This window comes from Bradysia coprophila, unplaced genomic scaffold (genome assembly GCF_014529535.1).
Source record: "Bradysia coprophila strain Holo2 unplaced genomic scaffold, BU_Bcop_v1 contig_70, whole genome shotgun sequence".
NCBI lineage: Eukaryota > Metazoa > Arthropoda > Insecta > Diptera > Sciaridae > Bradysia > Bradysia coprophila.
This window is the reverse complement of record NW_023503941.1, coordinates 3,772,117-3,788,075: the sequence shown is the minus strand read 5'-3', so window position 1 is coordinate 3,788,075 and position 15,959 is coordinate 3,772,117. Positions and strand designations below refer to the sequence as shown.

General features: G+C 37.8%; 2 protein-coding genes across 2 annotated transcripts; both read left to right on the top strand.

The window, feature by feature from the left end:
- Positions 1 to 1,593: 1,593 nt before the first annotated feature.
- Positions 1,594 to 2,523, top strand: LOC119083923. The gene has a single exon (XM_037193737.1). The coding sequence runs from the start codon at positions 1,594 to 1,596 to the stop codon at positions 2,521 to 2,523; it is 930 nt and encodes a 309-aa protein (XP_037049632.1).
- A 6,263-nt stretch (positions 2,524 to 8,786) lies between these two features.
- Positions 8,787 to 11,401, top strand: LOC119083922 (odorant receptor 94b-like). The gene is made up of 4 exons (XM_037193734.1): positions 8,787 to 9,514; positions 9,579 to 9,678; positions 11,028 to 11,291; positions 11,348 to 11,401. The coding sequence occupies exons 1-4, from the start codon at positions 8,787 to 8,789 to the stop codon at positions 11,399 to 11,401; spliced, it is 1,146 nt and encodes a 381-aa protein (XP_037049629.1).
- Positions 11,402 to 15,959: the final 4,558 nt, after the last annotated feature.

The window sequence follows — 15,959 nt, the reverse complement described above, 5'->3', positions numbered from 1 at the left end:
ACCTCCACTTTAAGTGGTTTTGGGCGATAAATGTTCCTCAGTCCTACAGAAAAAAAAACTTGTCACATTTTTCAGTGTGAACGGACTTGCGTCACGGCCCTTCACTAACATGAAAATTCTATTCGTTGCGGTGAATTTGATTTGGGACAATAAATTATTTACGACTATGTCAAGGTCTATACGCTCGAAAATCAGCCGATAATGTTTGTCACACTTTTTCCTTGGTATAATGAAGACTAACGTGTTCAGAAGGCTTGACTTGATATACAAACAAATTACTTCTGATGATACACATGTGTTAATGTGCCGGATTTGCAAAAAATTTTTTTGAAAAACGTCCCGCTAGCGTGAAAAAAATGTTCAGAAGTCAAGCCACATTCGGTCTAACGGGCCCATTTTCCGATAGCAATTTAAATGCATTTCTTGGGACAAATTATTAACTGGATAAGTACTGAAACGATAATCAGTGAATAGTCCCTAAAAATCAATGCGAAGTTTATGATTTCATTTTTGAAAATCACCAGCCTAGTTCACACTTTTCTTGAGTTTTCAATCAAACCAATTGTTAATCGACACGGCGAGCCAGAAACCCATAAAACTTTCGATTTTTTGTGTAAGCTCAGGGCTCTTTTGGATTCGAAACCACTCAACGACAACGAAACAATTTGTACAATTTCGTCGTTATCGATTTACGAAAGTTTCAAGCTCGTTGGTGTTCGTTTTCAGTGTTATTCATAAGCAGCAGAGGTTTCGCTGGTTTCAAATTTTATCAGTTCAAATAGCGCTATGAATTCCATGGTAGTACCAGCAATAATCGTAAGCGTAAGCCTTATGTCGACGACGCTTTGTTGTCAGCAGTATGTTGACAGCGTACATCTAATCAATCGGCTGAATGGATTTTTCCATTTCGATCACAACATTTTTCTCATCGACTCCTCAATCGACCTAAGTTGTTGGTTTCCAATATCAATATCGAGTTCCGCTACCACGTCGGTCGACTTCGTACCACAGACAATTTACACTATCAATACGGAACAGGTATCGTTAATCGCGAAAACCAGCAAAAATCCATTTCTAATCGTTGTCGTCGAGGGCCTAAAATTCGAAAATGATTCTCAATTGTTGGTCCATGCGAAAGCCTTCCGTCAGCATGTCAATGTGAAAATTGGCGTGTTTTTCGCTCGTAACATCGCTTCTTTGGATACTGTAGATCAATTATTTCGCTGGAGTTGGAATGTTGGTATTGTAAACGTCTTTTGCGCATTCCATATCAGGGCTGACGATGGTCCACTGAACGTTATTAGATACGATCCTTTCGGAGGATTTGAGTTAATTAACGTTACACAAGGTAAGTCTCTTCGGGACCATTTTCCCGACAAAGTACCTAACTATCGCAATAGTCGACTTGGATGGAATGATGTTAATGATAAGGTTGATTTTTATGCCACCAAATTTTGGGACGCTTGTATTTTTGTCTTTAATGCGTCAAGGTCGGGCACATCCGAAGAGCCATTCACCGGCTCGTCTGTGGTGGAAGTTGCACTATTTGATTATTTGCTTTTGCAATATGCAGTGTATCCACATCGACAGGAAATGGTAGTGGTGATAGTTCCTCATGCCCGGCCGTATTCACATTTCGCGGTATATTTTCAAAATGCAACGTGTGCCCGTCACTTCGTTTACGCTTTTATTGTGATTGTGTCGTCATCGGTTCTATTGATCGTTTCCGGCTATTTGCGCGAAAAGAAATTTTTGCTGTTCAAAAGTGTGGTCGATGCCGCAAATCTATTGATGAACGATAACGCAGGCATCAGATATGGAAATCTTCATCGCGCAGACGTCTTCGTCATTGTACCTTTGACTCTCACAGGGATAATTGTGATGAACAGCATTGTCTCGCTGTTGCAAAGTTTCATTACGTCGCCAATCTACCAACCTCAAATCAACTCACTTCACGATCTGTACGAGTCCTCAGTTCAGATTTTAGAGGACAAATTCCGGAAAGATAAAACGGTTGAACTGTTGGAAAATCGAACAGGGTTTGGTGAATGGAGTGGTAAAGTTCAAGGCATCTACTACGATCAGCGAACTGAGGCAATAGAAACATTTCAGAATTCAATCGCATTTCTTGCTACCGACTCTAATACGAATTCGTATTTAGAGGTGCAGAAACGGTTGGGCTTGGAAGCGTTTCACACACTAAGAGACACATTTTTCTCTAAACAATTGATGGCCTACATGGTCGAAAAAGAATTTCCGTACAAAGAGTGTTTAAGTGACATAGTTCATCGGTTGAATGGCGCAGGATTGATAGAGAAGTGGAACAATGACGAACTGCTAAAATACACAAAATCTTTGTTGAACAGAAATCGGAAGTCTCAATTGGTCAATGCATCGAACAAGATTGAATTTGTTGTGCCGACTGTTGTTTGGTGTGGTTGGATTGCAAGCGGAGTCGTCTTTATTTGCGAATTAATTTGGAATTTGAAAAAGAAACTTTTGTCTGGCAAACAGACACATTAAATCGGGTTTTTATAATTTGTAAGAATAAAATCAGCTCCTTTTCGACCTCAGTGGAGGCAACATCTTATCTTTCAATGTAGAGTAGAAGATCTACCCCACAATTCCCTTGACTGAAAGTCAGGGCCTTATGACAGAAAATAACCTAAAACATCCGTAACGCTAAGTTCACTGTGATATTTTGAAAATGACGAGTGATGAAATTCTGGATTTCTAGTATAACAATAGGGAAGTACTTCTTGATAACACGATAACTCGAGTAATTGAAAGAGTCTTCCGAAATCGCAGATATTTTGTTATAATTACTTGGTCTTAGTTCAGAAAAGTGAGTTTTGAATAGTTAGTAGAGTTGGTTGTGTAATCCAAATGTGCCTTGATGTTAGTTTTAGTATGCCATGAAACAGATTTGTTTAATCTATTCGCACCTATTGCGCAAAATTTCCATTTAGGCACATGTTAGCAAAATACCTATTTTCTAACTCGGTCCATTATGAACATTGAAACCAGTAAAACCAACAAGTAGGACATTTGACCACTGTTTCTGAGAGAAAATTAAATACGACTTTCGACGTTTTGCATTAATATGCAGTTCAAAAATACCATTTCTCATCATGCCATGGCGACAGTGGTACTTGATACAATGCTCTATGAACACTATATCAATTTGCACACGAGCTAGTATAGCGAATGATAACCGAAATTAAATTCGTCTCAGGTTGGACAACGGCAGTCACAGAGAACGGACGTGTTTATGCGTTGCTCTCTAAAAGTGTTTCTTTTGTGTGGCTGTGTGTGAATTCATTTTCGATTTTGTCTAATTTCTGTGCCAACTTTTACGGCTTTGGTGTTTTTATTTTGCTGTAATGTTTAAATGGTGAAATTATTTTAAAGGTTTTATTAACGAAGTCAAAGTGTTGTTCTCGTAGGTCATTTTCTCTTTGATCAATAGAGTCGTTCTCGCCTCATTGTGCGATATCAACAATTGTGTTATTTCCTTTGTTATTTAACATGTGCTTCGTGGCGTCGGTTTACGGATTAACAATCGACTCTACCAGAAGCTAATGCTAAATTACGTGCTCGATTAATGTACGAAAATGACACATTGCCGTATGGCATCTGGCAGTCAATTTTAGTGCAGGTAAGGTACAAACGCTTCGGGTTCTCATTTGACACCCCAAAACCACATAGCAAATTTTTACAAATTTGCTGTGGTACAATCCCAAGATACAGAAACTATCTTGTACTCCAAAATGACCGCGAGGTTTAACAGATCTATTGATTGATACGTTGTATGGATGTCAAGGGATATGACGAAATACGAATCATTCAAACGCTACAACCTGCAACGCCAGAACGAGTTCAGTCACATGGTGGCATGGCGATTTATACGAAGAGGCAACTCATGGCCTATGGTGATTAGACACTTGCTATTACCTAAAACTAATAGCCGTAACCGTAACAAAGTCGGAAATATCAAAAAACCCAACATTCGCTTTCTCCATAAAAGAAACCATATCGACATAATGTCAATAGTAGAAAGAGCTACAACATGACAATGTTGATAGCGCCATCTTTGGGAAAATGTACAGGTCAATTAGTGATGGTTGTGGTATTCGCATACCACCCACGGCTTGGAGAATTCACAACGTATGGGACGTTAACACACGGTCGATTTGTGAACAATCTAAGTCGGGAGAGATATGATGTAAAATCACAGTCCATATGATCAAGAGACTTGTACAATAGCACAACAGGCCCATCTGAGGCTTAGGTGCTGGGCTTACACCCTCCCATCTAATCTAATCTAATCTAATCTAAATTCGTCTCAATTGAATGTGACTTTGAAATGTAAATTTGATGGCTAATTCAGCTACTCGCAACAATATCGTAAACAGAACATCTTTTATCAAAATTGTTTGAGACACACTGACTGCGAAAAGATCATCAACAGCTGAAATCGCTTCAAAAAAATGTTTTTTGATACAAAATTTTCTGTTTATACAGGCATCAAATTTACATTTCAAAGTCACATTTATTGAGACTATTGAGACCTATTCATGTTTAGTGTCATTCGAAAGCTGTGCCAGGAGCGAGTGGCAGTTTTTTTTATGTTTTACCCTACTTTCAACTGCACACAACTCTACTTAACTCTACTCCACATGATTGACTATTTGCCTCGAAAGAACGTTTAATTACCTTTTTTATGGACACCCCACACGACCCTGAACGTTGCATGTGGCCGGAGAAAACACTATAAGATAAGTGCATGTTTTCGTTTTTCCAACACCTGCCGCAGACCGCACAAGCATCGGGGAATTCAAAATAGTATTTTTCGTTACGAGGATGAAAAGTGGAATTTTTCAGGACTAGTCGTAAGCCTTAAAGATCATAATGCGACGAAACCACAACAACATAAACAAAGATATCACTCTACAAACTCTACAACAATTTCATCAAAAATCATGCAAACTCGATTGCGTCTGAAATAGTAATTAATGTAACTAGTTGCGAAAAGTGGTATCGTATGACAAAAACTACCACTATCGCAACGTATTGCACACAACGTTTTCTGCAATCAGCTGCGAAAAATAAACTTTTGAAATGCAAAACATAACTCAACCCTTAACATACATTCTACTGTATCAACGAAATATTGTATGAATGATCAAGTAGACTGCATTTATGTACGCTTCAAAAATTGGTTCACTGCGATTGTATATCTCAATAGCCGAATGATTAGAGATGTTGATCATGGTTCAGATGTTCAGCAGGAGTGGTGAAAAATAAATCCATTTCACCGCTAGTGATGAAAAGCATATATGAAAATCCATTTCACCACCAGTGGTGAAAAGTAAAATATAGAAAACCAGAGAAACAAAGACGCTTCGATCGCCACCCAAATCACGCATGAAAAAGTTCAGTTTTCGCAGCGAGGTTGCAGAAATAGTTATTTGTGTATCTGTTTTGGACGATTGTTTTTAGGCAATTTCGCTTGTTGTAGCCCGAACGAAGTGAGGGCTACAAGCGAAAGTGCCTAAAATCATTCGTCCGAAACAGATACTCAAAAAAATTTTCATGTAAGGGGTGGAAACACGAGAAAAATATCGAAACTCCCTCATTTTCGGCCCCGACACATAAAAAGTATATGAAATTCCATTGCTGGCCGGAGAGAGTGTCCGTGAAAGTTACTTTTACGGCCGACAATGAAACAATGTTATGCATGCACAGTGTATCAGCGCTCGAATGCTGCACACATATAGACTGTTACGATCAGAGCGAGAAAACCGAAGACTAGTTATTTTAACTTGCCTTGGGATACTTGTCAAAATATTCTCTTTCATCATAACACTCTATAGTGTGAAAATCAATAGGTATAAACATACTAAAGGTAACGCGAACCCTCAGGTAATAGCAAGAACTACGCAAAGTATATAAACACTGAAGGTAATGCAGACCCTTCTCAGCGGATCAGAGAAATTACGGATCTAAACTTTAATTTTCGTATGTTGTCTAACTTTAGACTTGTGGAACATAACGCCACTAAATCGTTCCAAATTCACCAGTGGGTTTCAACGATCGATCGCTGCTATGACAAAATATAGTGTTGACTCAGATGAAAAAACGGCCAAGTTTGTTGAGGAATACATCCCACACGTCTCAATAAAAAAAAAATTCCCACCAAGACAGTGTACAATGAATTGAGGTTTATGCAAATCAAAAATTTACATGAAATGAATGCTTTTATTGTGACTGATAGGGGTTCGTTCGTTTTTTTCATTTTTTTTATTATCGTAACTTTCATAAATGGTGTAATACACCATTGGTGTGTACATGGTGCATCATTTTTCAATTAATTGGATTGAAAAGCATTGAGTTATTGTTGTTAAATGGGTTGTCGATTTACTTCCATATTCAACCGATTAAATTAGTGAATATTTTCACGCTATTTTATTGTGGGGTGTGAAACGCTTCGTCGAAAGCTGTAGATACTCGTGTCACAGGGGCTCAGAGCTCATTATTGCCGTCGTTATCGATAACAGATGAGCAGCTGCCTGTGAAGCGATGAAGATCATTTTAGATTTCCAATTAGTGATTGCATTCCCATCCAGGTCAATCGTTACCTGCAGAGACAGGTTCACTCGAAAATTAGAGTTGTTCGATTGGTTGACCAGGGCGGATAGAAATTATGGTTCAAAGCTAGATGGATCGATCCAACAATCAATAATGCAATTCCTCTCCTTGGCAATTTTAATGTCACACAAATAAATTACAAAAGTAATCAATGTAATGACGAAAACGAAAAGAAAGAAAATTTTCCGTAAATCGATAGCAACACGATTGGTGTTTTATGTGGTAAATATTAATATTAAAGCTTTGTGGTCAATTTCTCGACAGAAAAGCTTGTAATTTGCGCGATATAGTTTTTCTGTTTTTGTTTTAAATCGAGAACGGTAGACTGCGTGACTCAGGCACTAAAATGTAGCCACGTCAGTCTAGTTTCGATTTTTCAACGTTTAAGACCTGGAAAATGAATTCTGTTCGCATCCACAAAATAATAGCCCTGTTGGTTTCCTTCTTTTATCTTGTAGGCATCTGGCATCGCGGAGCTAATTCTACACTGAATGAGCGGAGAGGTAAGTTGTCTTAATACACGTATTTCATAATGTATTGGTGGTTGGTTCTATTAGAAGCGAAAGAGGGATTGTTTTGAAAGAACAGCCGACCGAAACCGGACGCAATTTCCAATTGAATTTTTTATTTGACCCTAGAAACCAAAACCACTTTCAAAAAAAATCTTCGAAGCTTGTGTGAGTGTGAGGTGATAAAAAATCGAAAACAGGCACTTTCCCTCAGAAATTTTCTCCAATTACACGAGCCGTACAGGGTCGTGTGGGGTGTCATTAGAAAGGTAATTTCATGTCCTTTCGGGGCAAATATGGACTTATTGGGATTAAAATTCATCCACACTCAGATATGTGCAGTTGAAGTTTTCGACCAAAGATTTACAGAAATTTCTCGAGATATGTACACGAAACGTACATGGTCGTGTGGGGTAATTTTATGTTGTTTCAGGGCAAGTAGTCTTACGGAAGTGTGGTAGCGTCGACGATGAAACATGAACAGTTAAACACTTCAACGATGAGGCGACATAACTACACGGTCAATATCGTCAGGAACGATATTATCGTTTTTTAGACGATAATATCGTTTTTTTGGACGATACTATCGTTTTTTTCGATGATACTATCGTCTAAAAAACGATATTATCGTTCAAAAAACGATAATATCGTTTTTTTGACGATAATATCATCCTGGATGAAAATATCCGCTGGACGATATTATCGTTATTTTCTTTTTCTGAACAAATTTATCGTTATTTTGGACGATATTATCGTCCTGGGCGATAATTTTTGGGACGATAATATCGTTCTGGACGATAGTATCGTCCAGAATGATAATATCGTTTTTAATTAATTTATTTTTTTAAATTTGAGACGATAATATATTTTGGATATTATCGTTTTTTTGGACGATACTATCGTCTAAAAACGATATTATCGTTTTTTAGACGATAGTATCGTTTTTTAGACGATAGTATCGTCCAAAAAAACGATAATATCGTTCCTGACGATATTGACGGTGTGGAAATGTCCCGCCACCCACTTCAACTTCTTCTATTTCATCGTAGATGCTTCTAAACCCCCAAAAGACCCTATTTGGAGCAAATCCGATTTCGAAATTTTTGTTTTCCTGAAAGATAATTGAAACATTGAGACTAAATTCGAAGATGGACATATTCGGGTCGGCCATTCGTGAGTAAGGACCGCCTAATTGTTTTAAGGTCTTTTGTGGATATTTACGGCAAAACAAATGATGGGAATGTAGATGAAACGGCAAAAGATAGGTATTGTCGATTATTGTCAGTTACTCACGGTCCAGTTAGGGCCCTAGAAGTAAAAGGCTACTCGGTCCTAACTGTATTTTGCATATAACTCGAGTAAATTTCATTTTTTTGGGACTGAGCTTACTTGGGCTAAGTTGGATCCGCTTGGGTCCAGAAGCACGACTTGAAATTTTTCAAAAATCTATCGACCCGAACTGGAAAATGCGTCCGATTTCGGTTGGCTGCTTTTCAAAAGAATCCCTCAAAACCGAGATCAGTCCATTTTTTTAGCGGGAATATCAGTGGGAACTGCAGTTTTCTCGTTCTGCTCGAACTACAACACACATGCAGGAGAGATGGTTAATTAACTAGTCTCTATCAAATGACACGTATCCTCCCTCTGCTTTTGATAAATCAGTTCGTTTCCTTCTTCTATTTCATAGGATTCTGGCCCACCCTCAGAGAACTGAAAGGGAAGCTTTTCTTCAGCATTTACTACTCACTATTTTTCGTGTCGTTGGTCGCCGGAGCAATTGGAAATGAAAACGAAGATACTAGGATATTTCTAACGGAAATAGCAGTCGGAGTTGCCGTCTTGACCGTTAAATTTTTGATTTTTATTTGGAAACAAAATCGAATCCTTCATTTGTTGAATAGAATTTGTGTTTGTTCGATTCAAGATGACGAGGACTTAGCGGTTTACAACAGAAAATTGAGCGGACTCATCCGAATTTCGATTTTAATTACAATTGCTTCACTAGGCTGTGCCATTGAGATGGGAGTAGTACCGCTTTTTAGGAGTGAAAAAGCTCTTATTATGGAGGTCGGATTTCCTTTAGATTACAGAAACAGCGAAATTGCCTTCTACATTGCGGACATTTTTGTTTTAACGGAAGTTCTTATATGCCTCTCAACCTTACTGTGTTCAGTAATAATTTGGTATTTATTGTTATCGTGTTCATTGAGATACGAGGTTTTGGGAAGTGAAATGAAGAAAATGGGTCGAATTAACGCAGCAACAGAAGGAAATAACCCGTCGAAGATACAAGCGCAAAAGATTTTCTTTCAGGATCTGAAGTCGTCGATCGATTCACATTTACGAATAACGGAGTAAATATGAAACTGTTGTCATTCGAACTGATCTAGTGACAAATGACTTTAAATTCGTGAATAGACTGACGATGGATCTGGAGTCGTTTTTCTCGATGTTCTTCTTACTGCAATTTGCCACCAGCGGCCTATGTATTTGCGGATCAGTTTACTGTCTGGCATTTGTAAGTCAAGTGAATCGCCCAAAACCACTTACAGTGGAGGTTTGACGCAAGTCCTGTTATCCACTTACAAAAGAACTGATATCGGTGTATAGGTATCAACAAAAATTTTACCCGAAAAATTTTCGGAACAAAATTATAACAAATTGCGTCAACAAGTGACAGATGATTCGGCTTTCTTCCGTTTGAATTCCATTCTTTAAAACAATATATTTCACAATTTTAAAAACTTTTAAAAACCATCTGCCACTTGTTGACGCAATTTTTTTTTTAAATAATTTTCTTCCTAAAATTTTTGTTGAATAAACTTTCGCGTACTTTACTCATCAACTGCCATTTGTGACGCATATCCTTTTGCGTGTCGAATCTGTAATCGTCACCTACACCGATATCAGTTCTTTTGTAAGTGGATAACAGGACTTGCGTCACACCGCCACTGTAAGTGGTTTTGGGCGATATCAGCTCTTTTGTAAGTTTTGATTTTTTAGAATTTGGTCGAAGATAATAGACAATCATATTGTGCAGTTTGAACGAAAATATTCTTCTTACAAAACCGTATAACTTTCTCTTTGATCTGAACCTTCCAGCTTTCATTTGACGAAAATCGAAAATTTGACGAAATTCAAAAATTTGACGAAAATCGAAAATTTGACGAAAATTGAAAATTTGACGAAAATTGAAAATTTGACGTAAAGTGGAAGCAAAATGAAATGATCGATTCTGAGTGTAAAGCCAGTATAGTCTTACATACCTCCGATTTGAACTGTTTATGGTGCATTTGTTAGGTTTTTTATCTGTAAACAGTTCCAATGCATACGCATAAGCTCGAGTTCGAAGTATAAACGCGCGTGCGCAAGCTCAATACACCGAAAAAACATTGTGAATGTTATGCAAATCGACCGAAAGCTTGTTATTTAGATCTATACTCGTTTTCAAATCGCAATTCGCTAAAAATCTTAATAATCGATCATTTCAATTTACCCTGTCAAATAAAAGATTTGACGAAAATAAAAAATTTGACGGAATTGACGAATATCGAAAATTTGACCAAAATCGAATATTTTTACTGTCTGGCATTTGTAAAGTATAGTTTCCACTTAAAAAGAGCACTCCGTTTAGTCTCCGTTTACATGACAGATGTAAAATAGAACAAAAGAACTGTCACGCAAACGGAGTGGAAATTGAATTTATTTCAATTTTTTTACTCCGTTTACGTGACAGTTCCTTTGTTATATTTTACAACTGTCATGTAAACGGGAGGCTAAACGGAGTGCTCTTTTTAAGTGGAAACTATACTTAAGTCAATTGAATTACCAAGTAACAACAATATGTCTGAATTTGTTGACGTGTAGGATGTGGGTGATGATTGGTTCGAACGCTCCATTCATCTTACCATGGTGTGCTACTACATTTCCGAATTATTTATGATCACGTACTTTGGAAATGAAATTATGCTGACCAGTGACCGACTATCCTATAGTTTGTTTGAATCGGACTGGACCGGTCAGCCACAAGCAGTGAAAATGAGTATCATCATTTTCGGCGAGTACTTAAAGCAACCGCATGTGTTTGTTATTGGCAAATTGTATTCCTTAACCTTGGAGACGTTCACTCAGGTTTGTAGAAGCGATTGTTTGGTGTGCATGTCTTTCTTACCGAAGTTCCGTTTCAGATTCTAAATTCAGCCTACAGCATGTTCAACATTTTGAAGAACTTACACAACTAAGAAGTCACTAGCACCATATTAAAATGCATACCATACCATGAAGGTATTGGAATCAACACAAGTTGTGCATTGGTAGTGTCTCCGTGGGAAACGAATGTTAACAAAGAATTACATTCTTAGATTAGAAATCAGAAATGAACACGGAATTTTTTTTGTTGAATTTGATTCAGTGCAAATTATATATTCAGCGACTGATTCTGAAAACCCAGCCGCCATTGAGAATTTTAAATAAATCCACTAAATGCAATCCACAATCCAAATTTTTTGCCAGTTGTCAAAAGTACTTATATTCCGTTCCTTGAGGTCTCTTTCTCAAAAACCGAACGAATTTTCTTCAAGTCAAATTCAATTTTTGCATTGATCAATCACACACCCAGCTCTGTTTAGCCGGAGATTTCGGTAATTAAACGGAATTGACAGGAAGTACATTTAGAAATTGAAAGGTATTGAACGGAATTGAAAGGAAATAGAGCGAATCCGGCAGTTAGATGAATTGATCCGGTAATTGAGGTGATTAAATGGAATTCACGCCGTAAGTGTGCCTAAAATTTGAATTTCAAGTGATTCGATGAAAAGGTGAACCGAAAAATACATTTCAACGCTTTATTTCATGAAAATGACGCTGCGTTAGAAAGACTTGCGTGAATTGAAAGGAATTAATGGGAATTGAAAGAAATTGACAGGAAGTACCTATTGTGATAGGGAATTGAAAGGAAATAGAGCGAATCCGGCAATTAGACAAATTGCTCCGGTAATTGAGGTAATTAAACAAAATTGAAAGGAACTAGAAATTGTTGCCACCCTTTTGGCAGGTGGTTCCCGCTCGTTTAGATTCTACTAAAGTAAATACACACATTTTGTTTCGTCTGTTATTCAATGCACAAAACTTGTTCTACAAAACCAGTCATCAATTTCTATTGAAATGGCAATAATTGTCAAAATGACATCGAAGCATAGCATCTGCAACCAAACAGTAGAACAGATTTTTCTGTGTATGCAACTCTACTATGTTGTCATTATAAAAGATGAGAGTTGCCGGTGTATGTTCTATATTTTGGACACACATGCCCTAGTTGTTGACAGTATTTTGGTTTCGATAAATAAATGTTTCTTCTGACTGTTTATTGACCTATTTTCATTGAAGAACAATATTTGACAATTATTTGTGCGAATTTCTATAAATCTGTTTGAAATGACCTACTTGTCTACGTTTTAAAGTGAACTAAAAATTTTAAATTTGAGCCACTTTGGAGGCTCTCCTTAAATTTATACTTGCCGCGGTTCAAAAAATGTTGTTTATTTTGTGGCAGATCATATTAGAGAGGCGAAATTTCCGTTAAAAAAATCTGTTCTAGTGCTTGGTTCAGATGCTACGGTCTGTTCAATAAATAACAGCATATATTTTTCAAAATTTGTGTGTCACCGCCTTCGTGATCAACTCAGAAGTGTCGTAACCTGTTCTTTCAGAACCTTGCGACGTCTAGCTATTTTACATTAGTTTTATTGGTTCTTTTATTGATAAACTAACACTTTTTGTCTAAAATTCAATTTGAAACACGCAGCTACAATCTGAAACTGTTTCGAAATTTGTCAACATTTTGCCAAGCTTTTAATTAATTCAACCACGGCAGAGTAAAATAAACCAGGCAGGAGCGGTTCATTTTCGAAACGTCAAATAAGGGACCTAATACACGGGATGAAAATGAACTCAAATGAACACTGACATAAATTGAAAAACTTTATTCGCAAAATATCAAGGGCTACTAGATTATTCAGGTGACAATAGATCATCTTCAAGGCCATCCACGTTAAAAAAATCTCATACAAACAAACAAATGAATGAATGAACACGAAACTTAAGAGAAAGAACCGTATCTTGCAGGTGATCTGTATTGTTGTCTACATGATTGGGCATAATAAATTTTTCACCAAGGTTCTGAAAGAACTGGTAAGACAACTCTGAGTGGATCACGAAAGTGCTGACACGCAAATTGAGTCAACGACTGCGAAGTTTATATGAAAAATGCAACTTAACGAAAACAAAATTCTGTGTCATCCGCCTTCGTGGTTGTCTTAACCTGTTCTTTCAGAACCTTGGCTTTGACGAATATTTTGGTTGTTTTCAGCACCGCGTTTTTAGGAAGTGCGGAAGTGAGGAAAAGCCCCTCTACGGCTTTTGAAGAAAGCGTGGGCTGGTGGGGTGAGTGAGTTTTAGTTTATTTTTTCCGTAACGTTTTTGTTCCGTCTTTGTCGTTTGATTGAAATGAATTTTCTCTTTGTTGTGCTACGTTTTGGGGGTACATTTTCATAGTAACTTCTCACTAAAGTTCGAAATTTCCATCGAAAGGTGGCAGAACTTTTATTGTAAATTTTCAAATTACTAGTTCAACCAGTGGAAACGACTGAAGATGGTTAGACCACGCTAACCTCTGACCGCCACTGTATCCGGAGGTGGAAACAGCATTTTATCTCCACTTTCGCTTCACGCGATCCATGGGAAAGGGAAGAGTAATTATGCTCTGTTTGTTTGTTTTGGTGTTTGTTCAGCATATTAGATAACGCCACCCCTGGAATTAGTATGTTTTCCAGGTAAAATAAAGTTTTGTACCATTGGTCGATTACAATGATGATTGAATGACTATTGTCATGAGTGGTGCTGGTTAGTTGGTGGCGGGTTTCTAATGTGTTAATCCATGAGTATTGGGCAACCATTGTGATCCACTTTGCAAAAACGTTCTGGTTAAGAACGCAACGGCTTGAATTGAATCTACACTAAATTCTTCAATCATTGATTCGAAACTTAGAACGATATGCTGTCAACAAAATCCTGTATAAGAACAGACTAAATTCTGTAAACTTTTGGTGAATCTGGAACGGGGCTGAACCACGCGTGGGGAAATCAAGTTGTTGAAAATACCAATGTGCAATTCGATGTGTCAAGTTAGTCACAAACTAACAACCGGTCTTTTAACATATCGCAACACGGTAGCAGAGCGTGGTTACGCTGTTGGTTGCTAAGTGAAAAAATTCCTGTGTTAAAGAAAATCAGTATTGAAGTGATGCATCATCAATACAGTGACTCGTTGAGCGGTTGAGTGGTCAGATAACTTAGTAGTCGTTGTTGTGACATAGTTTTTTTTCTTTGCTGTTTTTGAATTCTGTGTGAATTATTAAGAAATATGGCAAACGACAGAGAATCCAGTCTTACCAAGTTGAAGGGAAGAGAAAATTGGGACACTTGGCGCCAAGTCGTACTTGGTCATAAAAGGCTATTGGAAATGCATTTTAAAAGAGCCAACTGAAAGTAAAATTGACGAAGTTGAGCTGGATTTAAAGGCCTGATCCGCAATAAACCTTTTACTGGACGAGAGTATCTATTCGTATATTGGCGACACATCGACAGCAAAAACTGCCTGGGAAGCACTCGAACGAGCATTTCAGGACAGCGGCTTATCCAGAAAAGTTAGTCTTCTGAAAGAACTGGTGCAACTGCAGCTGGCTGATTGTGATTCGACAGAAGATTACGTGAACCGGATGATGACAACTGCTCAAAAGGTAAAAAAAACGGGCTGAACTTGGACGAAGAAGTATTGGCGTCATTGATGACGGCAGGTCTACCCAAAGATTTCGACTCATTGGTCATGGCTGTGGAAAATTCGAAGGCAAAATTGAAAATTGACGAGGTAAAAACCATTTTGTTACAAGACACGCGACTCAACAGTGCAAGCGGTGGTGGCAATGCTCTTTTCTCTAAGTCAAAGAACAATAAACAGCGAAAGCCATTCAAATGTTACTCATGTGGTGAACCTGGACATCTGGCAAAGGACTGCCACACGAAGGAAATGCCCAAGGCAACAACGGCATTTTGAAGAAGCGATTCATGTGTTGAATCAATAAAAACGTGGTATCAAATGACAGGTATTGAGTATGAGGAGATAGTCTTGGTAAGTGTAAAGACAGGTCTAACATATGAGAATATAGTCTGGGTACGTAAATGACAGGTATTAAGTATGAGGAGGTAGTCTTGGTAAGTAGAGACAGGCCTTAAATACGGGAATATAGTCTGGGTACTTTGAAACAGTCGTGAATTTGAATTTGTCAGGTCTTATGTATTAGGAGATAGTCTTGGTGAGTGAAGACAGGTCTTAAATTCGAGAAGATAGGCAAAATGTGGAATAATTTCATCTATGTGTCAAGTGATGAATTTTAATTTTTGATTTTGTAGAGTCAAAATGTGAAGTGTCTGAGGACCATGAGTTGAAATTTGAAAGAAGAATTAGATGGATTTTTTTGAAAGTGGACCAGGCTCCGTCGGAGCTATTTTTTCGCGGCGGTTTGTTCATATGCCCAGATAGCCCTTGGCCCCAATAGTCCAAAACCGCTGTCGTTTAATTTTCCTATTTGCGTCTTGGCTGGTGGTGAAGGTGCAAAATTCGAAAGAAGGGTGTTTTTATACGTGATTTACTGCCGCTACAGACAATGGACACACATGTGTGGCGGCTCGTTGGATAGGCAAATATGAAAATTAAACGACTGCAGTTTTGGACTATTGGGACCA

Bases quoted from the DNA above. Each gene is read 5' to 3' on its own strand.
- LOC119083923 (XM_037193737.1), top strand. From the start codon at position 1,594: ATGGTAGTGGTGATAGTTCCTCATGCCCGGCCGTATTCACATTTCGCG.
- LOC119083922 (XM_037193734.1), top strand. From the start codon at position 8,787: ATGACACGTATCCTCCCTCTGCTTTTGATAAATCAGTTCGTTTCCTTC. The intron at 9,679-11,027 runs GTAAGTCAAGTG...GTTGACGTGTAG, and splicing joins CAGTTTACTGTCTGGCATTT to GATGTGGGTGATGATTGGTT. The intron at 11,292-11,347 runs GTTTGTAGAAGC...GTTCCGTTTCAG, and splicing joins CCTTGGAGACGTTCACTCAG to ATTCTAAATTCAGCCTACAG.